The sequence below is a fragment of the Convolutriloba macropyga genome, chromosome 7, assembly GCF_964194025.1.
Source record: "Convolutriloba macropyga chromosome 7, txConMacr16.3, whole genome shotgun sequence".
Classification (NCBI taxonomy): Eukaryota; Metazoa; Xenacoelomorpha; order Acoela; family Convolutidae; genus Convolutriloba; species Convolutriloba macropyga.
Window position 1 is genome coordinate 68,063,675 of NC_134474.1, and position 8,906 is coordinate 68,072,580.

At 43.3% G+C, this 8,906-nt stretch overlaps 1 protein-coding gene across 1 annotated transcript in view; it reads left to right on the plus strand.

The window, feature by feature from the left end:
* Positions 1-4,474: 4,474 nt before the first annotated feature.
* Positions 4,475-8,906, plus strand: part of LOC142343117 (uncharacterized) — a 7,719-nt gene continuing 3,287 nt past the window's right edge. Inside the window, exons 1-3 of the mRNA XM_075394805.1 lie at positions 4,475-5,025; positions 5,650-7,411; positions 8,003-8,680. Of these exons, the coding sequence (XP_075250920.1) occupies positions 4,475-5,025; positions 5,650-7,411; positions 8,003-8,680 (2,991 nt within the window). The remainder of the gene's footprint in view (positions 5,026-5,649; positions 7,412-8,002; positions 8,681-8,906) is intronic.

An 8,906-nucleotide genomic window follows, 5' to 3' on the forward strand; every position in this document is an offset into this window, starting at 1 on the left:
ACGGTAACGCACTGGACTCCAAATCGAAGGGTCGCTGGTTCGAGCCCCCGACTACGACCAAATTGGCAAAGCAAAATCAGTATTCTAATACATGTACCTTGAGCAACGGACTGTTAGAGAGCGGTTTTAGGCCGAACCAGCCCGATTTAGACTAAGATGACTTAGATATAAAATTATTAGAGTATCAAAACGCTTTGAATGGTTCAATTTTAAGGCCAATGCAAGGCCAAATTACGTCATACATGAACTGAATCGACCGATATTGGCTAGCAAAAGGCTAACAGGTAGTGTCTAGCCTTTTTGCCGCCAGTGTTACTTTGAATAACTTTTGTTAACGTTGTTAAGTGAACTTCTTATGTGTCGTATGTTATGTACACAAGCTATAGTTGGCATAAAAAGCCGTTTCTTGAATCTTATTCGATTCGTAATTGTTGAATAAAGATTTACCGTCTTCCGTTTTGTTACATTCGAGTTTATTGTCGGATACAAGGCTCGAATATTTGGTCCACCACGTGAGAAAAAACCAGGACGAGGATTTTTCGTTCTTACGTCGACTTCTATCGGTCAGGGGCCGGCTCAACTTTGGTGATAGTGTTCTGTGGAGCACTGCTAGTGGTTCAGTGTCCCGTAGAGTGACTTTGGCAGTCAGAGGCCGGGTCAACGTTGGTGATAGTGTTCTGTGGAGCACTGCTAGTGGTTCAGTGTTGCGTAGTGTGACTTTGGCAGTCAGAGGCCGGATCAACGTTGGTGATAGTGTTCCGTGGAGCACTGCTAGTGGTTCAGTGTCCCGTTGAGTGACTTTGGCAGTCAGAGGCCGGGTCAACGTTGGTGATAGTGTTCCGTGGAGCACTGCTAGTGGTTCAGTGTCCCGTAGAGTGACTTTGGCAGTCAGAGGCCGGGTCAACTTTGGGGATAGTGTTCTGTGGAGCACTGCTAGTGGTTCAGTGTTGCGTAGTGTGACTTTGGCAGTCAGAGGCTGGGTCAACGCTGGTGATAGTGGTCCGTGGAGCACTGCTAGTGGTTCAGTGTCCCGTAGAGTGACTTTGGCGGTCAGAGGCCGGGTCAACGTTGGTGATAGTGTTCTGTGGAGCACTGCTAGTGGTTCAGTGTTGCGTAGTGTGACTTTGGCAGTCAGAGGCCGGGTCAACGTTGGTGATAGTGTTCCGTGGAGCACTGCTAGTGGTTCAGTGTCCCGTTGAGTGACTTTGGCAGTCAGAGGCCGGGTCAACGTTGCTGATAGTGGTCCGTGGAGCATTGCTAGTGGGTCAGTGTACTGTGGAGTGACTTTGACAGTCAGAGGCGTGGTCGGGTAACTTCATAGTGACGTGAGGAGCATAGAGTTCCAAAACTGTAAGCTCAATTGTTGGGACTACTTTAATAGTTGATCAGAAATTGTCAGACTCTTAATCTTGGTGCTAATATTTTACACTGGCGGCACATACTTAGCCTAGATATACTTTTGAACCCATAGCACTAAGCCGAAAACCTTCGGGTGCTCAGTTAGCCGAATAACTTTGAGTGCTCAATTAGCCGAATAACTTCGGGTGCTCAGTTAGCCGAATAACTTTGGGTGCTCAATTAGCCGAATAATTTTGGGTGCTCAATTAGCCGAATAACTTTGAGTGCTCAATTAGCCGAATGAATTCGGGTGCTCAATTAGCCGAATAACTTCGGTTGCTCAGTTAGCCGAATAACTTTGTGTGTTCAATTAGACGAAAATTTTTTGGGTGTTCACTTAGCCGAAAATTTTTTGAGTGTTCACTTAGCCGAAAAATTTTTGGGTGTTCAATTAGCCGAAAATTTTTTTGGGTGTTCAACTAGCCGAAAATTTTTTGGGTGTTCAATTAGCCGAAAAATTTTTGGGTGTTCACTTAGCCGAAAAATTTTTGGGTGTTCAATTAGCCGAAAATTTTTTGGGTGTTCAGTTAGCCGAAAAATTTTTGGGTGTTCAATTAGCCGAAAATTTTTTGGGTGTTCAATTAGCCGAAAAATTTTTTGGGTGTTCACTTAGCCGAAAAATTTTTGGGTGTTCAATTAGCCGAAAAATTTTTGGGTGTTCAATTAGCCGAAAAATTTTTGGGTGTTCAATTAGCCGAAAAATTTTTGGTTGGTCAATTAGCCGAAAAATTTTTGGGTGTTCAATTAGCCGAAAAATTTTTGGTGTTCAATTAGCCGAAAAATTTTTGGGTGTTCAATTAGCCGAAAAATTTTTGGGTGTTCAATTAGCCGAAAAATTTTTGGTTGGTCAATTAGCCGAAAAATTTTTGGGTGTTCAATTAGCCGAAAAATTTTTGGTGTTCAATTAGCCGAAAAATTTGGGTGTTCAGTTAGCCGAAAATTTTTGGGTGTTCAATTAGCCTAAAATTTTTTGGGTGTTCAATTAGCCGAAATTTTTTGTATTCAATTAGCCGAAAAATTGGGTGTTCATTTAGCCGAAAACTTTTAGCAGTTCGCTTAGCCGAATTCAATGCTTTTTATAGTAGGTGCTAGTTCATTGAGCCGCACAATAAACAAACTACGGGACCCTCAGTATACACGACACCTTAATACATCTATAGCTGAGCCCGGACCCAGTTTTAAGGCCGTTAAACAGAGAAAGACCGTGCAATTTAAGCTCAAATACGAGTACCCACAGGCAAGTGAAGTAATAATTTGGCACGACGCTATAAACAATAGCTTAACACCCCATCATAACAATAACCATAGCCCACTATCTGCGTCTGAACTCATTCAAAAACTTTACGCAATCGAAAATAAGATAAAAGCTATTGTTTACTGTCCACGACAGGGCGCCCCAGATATCTTCGAGGACCTGAAGCAAACAAGTTTCGTCGTGGTTCACGTCATAAAAGACCTCCTATCAAAGCGCAAAGCCAAGGATCCTTCGATTCTGAACAACTATTTGCAAATTCACCCGCCCTTCTGCTGTGAAATAAAATCACTCTCTATTGTGAGATTTCATAGCGCCAACCTAAATTGTCTGATAAAAAAGACCAGACCAAAAAGGCTTAACCAGCGCCGTCGAAAAGCTCGAGCAAACCGGGCTGCCGCTCTCGAGGGGAACTCTGCTGACGAGCCGTGGCTAGCTTAAGTGCAAGGCTATAGCTTGTTTGCAGTTTTTTCCTCGTTAGTGGTTGATCTGTTCTTTTGAGCCTTTAAGAAACTAAATTCTAGTCCGTTTCCTAATTCCTCATAGTGTATTAAGTGTGCCTAATTCATTAAAACAAATATCTAACATTTAATATTGTTTTCAAGATGGAAGCCCAGGCCATCAAGCTGTCTGAAGCTAGATCTAAAGTTGAATTAAGTGTGAATGACTTGTACAAAAGAATCGACGAAGCAATAAATAGTAAAACACGAAAAACAAAAGTCGAGACATTAGTTAACAAAGCAAAGGAACTCTTGTCAACAGCAATTGACAAAAACGGTCAACTGGTTCAGTTAGCCTCACGACATCCAAATAAAATAAAACTCACTGAGGAGCTTGAACTTTGGCTCAAAGAAGCAAGCGAAACTCATGACAATTATGTAGCAAAAGCACGACAATACATTGAGCTCAGTGATGAGACAAATGGTGAATCAACATTCCGCCGAAAATCATCAAGCTGTGGATCGAAAACTGTCTCAATCTCGTCTAGCCAGAGGAGAAGAGAACAGGAAATAGCAAGACTTCAACGAGAAGAGATTGAGAGAGAGAATGAGAACATAATCAAACTCGCTCAACAAAAGCATCAATTAGAGCTCGACACAATTAGCGAAGAGAACAGGAAAAGATTGTTTGACGCAAAAGTCAAGGAGATTCGGGCAATGGAGTCATCCGATGAGAGCCTTGATGGTGATCTCGGGGAGCAAACAATTTTGAATAATGATAAAAATTCTGAGCGTGTAACAGAATGGGTTGACAATTCAGTGGCAAACAATATTTTGTCTACAACTCTTCGTTCAAACCGCGCAGAAAACGAAATTCAAGAAAATGGTTTCCTCCAAGCTTCGAACTCATTACCACCACATGAAACGGATAATCTCCTAACAGACCCTTCGATGCTGCAAAATTCGGTGAACGCTCCAAACGCTGCACCAGGTCCGTTATTGCAGCAAAGCAATCATTCACCACCAAAGGACGGTAACCCGCGTGAAAACGTCGTCCGTACTCCCAAAGGAGTATCATATTTTTTGTCTTTTGGAAAGGAAGACAGACAGACCAGTCCGCAGGCAAGTAATAACGTCGCTAACCAGACCGCTGATACGGGAGCATCAGCGCCTCAACCCTCACAGTTGCCAGAACCCTCGAGCTGGGCACCAGTCCCCAGCGCAGTTTCATATATGAATCAACCAGATCATCATTTAGCAAACATAAACAACCCCACATTGACAAACTTGCGGGGTTTGTACGTCTGATCATCAGAACGTACAATACCCTGTCCAAAACATGCAACGTAGTTTTTATCCCATGGCTAGCCACCTCCTGCCAAACATGACTTTGTGGCATGTACCTCATCCGGCAACCGTAACTTCCTCACATCCTCAACAATTTCAACAACAAGTTTTGCAAACAAATTTGAATAAACCTGTTGTATCCTATTCAAGTGGAGGGACAACCTACTACAAACAAAACCCGTTTTCTACTGCAACCTTTATCGGTCAACACAGCCCCGCATCGTCATTAACGGTGCAGCAAGGTTTGTATTCAAACCCAATGCTGCCCTACGCAACCATGCCAGCCAATACTACTGGTCCCTTCCATTCGTATAATCCATCAACATCTGTTGCTCCCGCACACGATAATTCCTTCAATGTTAAGGATCTAGCGGACGCAATAACCTCCAGTCAACTCAATCCATTACCAAAATGGACGCTTGCGCAATATAACGGGGATACACTTCTTTGGCATGAGTGGATAGGGCAGTTCAAAATTGCCATAGACTCTCAAAACCTCTCTGATGCAGCAAAATTAACTTATTTGAAAACTCTTCTAACCGGAAGAGCTAAAAAATCCATTGAGCAGTTTGCGTATAGTGGTGCATTGTATAACGATGCCATGAAAGTTCTGGAACTGAAATTCGGCTAACCCCATGCCGTAGTTGGCGCTCATCTTGATAAACTTAACAATTACCCGCCCTTAAAAATGCACAATTCGGAAAATGTAATTGCTTTCGCATCAGTAATTTCAAGTTTAGTTGGAGTTTTCCAGTCATTGTCATATGACGCCGATTTGCGTAGCTCATCTTTACTGAATCAAGTGGTACAAAAGCTCCCGCCCAATCTTAAGGAATCCTGGTATTCACATATAGTGAAAAAGCAGTGGCTCAGGCCTACCTTGTTAGAATTCAACGATTGGTTACAAGAAAAAGCGGACACACATGACCGCATGAAAGCAGTCAAATTTAAGACTAAGACAGACGAAACACCAGTTGTAAATAAAACAAAAACAACTTCCAAGGCTTTCGCGTCAAACTCAAAAGTTGCCGACGCAAAACAGAAGAACCCGTCAACAAGAAACGGGAACGAACTTGGTTGCCCGCACTGCAAGGCAAATCACCCAATTTGGAAATGCCCGAAATTCAAAAGTGAAAACCCAACTCAGAGAGCGAAAATTGTAGCCGAACATAGACTATGCTTCTCCTGTCTCAATGGTTCCCATCAATTTAGAAATTGTCCTAACCCACGAAAGTGCAAACAACCTGGTTGCGCTAGTACACATAATATTCTGTTACACGGTTCCGAACGCATCTTCACTAAGAACAATGCAAAGAAACCAAGTGAAACGAAAAACGTCACGGATCCACCGCAGTCAACATCTCTAGTTACACTCAATTCGGAAAACATCTGTACTCCCAATCAAGATGGAAACTCGTCATCCTTCCCTGCTGTGTCCGACGTTAAAGGTCTTTTACAGGTTAAAGAAGTCCAACTCAAAGGCCCCACAGCTAAGGAAACAAAAGTGCTGGCTTTATGTGATCCTGCCTGCAGTCACTCGTGGATTGCGGCAAGTGCTGCGGCAAGACTCAATCTGAAAGGTTCACCTCTTAAACTGACTGTTTGCGGAATAAATGCAAAACAAGTTATTGATACACTTATTACAGACGTGACAGTTAAACCATTAGGTGATAACACCTGTGAAAGTTTCGACGTAAGTCCATACATAAGAGACACGCTAAATGTTGGTTCTGATATTATCAATGTGCCTCAACTACAGGAAACATATCCGTATTTAAGTGTGCTAGATCCCGTTCAGTACAGTTACTCAAATGTCGAAATGATTCTAGGCCAAGACGTTTACCATGCAATCCGACCTATCGAATATTTTGAAAGCGATTCAAAATGTGCACCCGTTGCCGTCCGTCTTCCAATTGGTTGGGTTCTAAGTGGACCTCTGCCTGCCACTTCTAGTTTCATATCCTCCTGTTTTAAAATTGTTACTGAACCGGAAACAGATCTAGCCGAACAACTGAAGTCCTGGTATGACATGGAGTCATACGGAGCTGTAAAAGAGGTTGACCCCAGGTCTTCTTCAGACCGTAGAGCAGTTGAAATACTAGAAAAGACAACTTTTAATGACGGAAAACGGTATCAAGTTGGTATGCTGTGGTCAAAAGACGACCTTCCTTTACCGAATAACTACTACTCAGCACTCGTTCAACTGAAGTCCCTTGAAAAAAGACTTTTCAGGGACCAAGACCTCCGAGTGAAGTACGAAAAGAGCATTAAGGACGACGTAGACAAAGGCTATGTGGTTCAAGTGCTTAACCCTAAAGATCCCAGTGAACGGTCTAGACGCGAATGGTACTTGCCTCATCACCCCGTCGTTAATCCCAATAAGCCAAACAAGATGAGAAGGGTGTTAAATGGTGCGGCAAAATTTCATGGAACATCATTAAATAAATCATTGTTGACAGGTCCTGATTTACTTCAGCGTTTGATTCATACTCTTATCCGCTTTCGCCAGTATCAGTACGCAGTCTCTGCTGATATAGAAGGCATGTTCCTCCAGGTTGGAGTGCTTCCTCAGGATCAACCGTGCCTTAGATTTTTGTGGCGGGAGGATCCATCAACTGATGTGATGGTATATCAGTACACCAGGCATATCTTTGGTGCGAAAGACTCTCCCACATGCGCGAATTATACCCTCCAACGAACAGCCAAGGACAATAGCCGTCAGTACCCAGATGCATCGCAAGCTGTGTTGGAAAAGTTTTATATGGACGACTACCTCGACTCCTTAGACGAACCAGAGAAAGCACTGAAGAGAGCCAAGGAACTCGTAGAACTACTTATGTTGGGAGGATTTAAATTAACAAAGTTTGTAAGCAGCGTTCCACACCTGCTCGATGAACTCGACAACAGCTTCAAAACCAATGATCAAGAAGAGCCAAAAGTTATTGGAAGTTCTGAGGAAGAAGCCTCATCACACGTATTGGGTCTGAAATGGGACCACAAAAAAGACACACTAGTTGTTAGCCGTGGAACGAAGTAGGTGGACAACAAAAACGTAACTCAACGCCTAGTACTTAGTTTAGTTTCAAAAGTCTTTGACCCAATTGGGTTAGTAGCCCCCTTCACAGTTACCGCCCGACTGTTGCTGAAAGATATATGGAGGTTGAGTGGTCAAGACTGGGACAAGGTGCTGCCCGATGACATGATTGATAGGTTCAGTGCATGGAGTTCCGATTTACCCAAATTAGGAAACCTAACAGTCGCTAGGAGTTTTTTCTCTGGCGAGTTCGACTCAACCGAGCTTCATGTTTTCGGGGATAGTTCCCAGGAAGTTTTCAGCGCTGTTGCCTTCCTGAGATCAAAAGTAAGGTCAGGACCCACTACGCATACCGAAATTGCCTTTATTTTAGGAAAAGCAAGAGTTGCACCCATGAAATGTTTGACCGTACCCAAACTCGAACTTCAAGCAGCCCTCCTAGCAACGCGCCTAAAGGTAGACATATATAAAGCTTTAACAATACCTCTTAGTAAAACTTTCATGTGGACGGATAGCACGACTGTGCTTCAGTGGCTGAGATCCTTCGATAAACAGCCCATCTTTGTTGCCAATAGGGTTTCGGAAATATTGGAGTCCACAACAGTCGACCAATGGTTTCATGTACCATCGACAGACAATCCCGCGGACGCTGGTACAAGGGGAATGTCAGCCGATGGCCTGTGTGCCAGTAGCTGGTTGAAAGGTCCAATTTTCCTGTTTACGTCAGATTTTCCTTTCCAGCCAAAAAACGAGATATTAGGCAATCTGAAAAAACCGTTAACCAGTCCCTTGGGCGATCCGGTTCAAAAACAAGAAAGCAGTCTTGCGAGCAACGTTTCCTACGAAGAAAAACTGTTCGATTACAAAAAATTTAGCTCCTACTTTAAACTAGTTAGGATAACCGCTTATTTCCTCCGCATCCTCCCGAAGCACGCCCATTTCCGGTCATCAGATGCTTCAATTCTTAGGCCCGATGAACTCCAGGTTGCTGAAGCAAAACTTCAGTTCCTCGTTCAATCTGAATCATTCCCGCTCGAGAAAAAACAACTTCTGGATGAAAAGCACCTTATCAGAAAAAGCCCAATCTCACCGTATACCCCTTTCATTGGTCCCAATGCTCTGATCAGATCTAGTGGCCGCATCAAACTATTAGTTGAAGCCGACTATGACATCAAACACCCCATCATACTTGATAGCCGTCACCCCGCTGTAAGGCTCTTTCTGAAAAAAGAGCATTTAGTTAACCACCACGAGGGCATTGACTTTTTGCGAGCTTGCATACAACGACGCTACGCAGTCCTGAAATTGCGTTCCGCATTACGATCTATCAAATTTAACTGCGTATTATGCCGTAAGCGTAGTAAAAAGTCCGTTCAGCCAATGATGGCCGACTTACCGGCCGAACGTCTTTCCTATGGTTCCCCTCCCTTCTTCA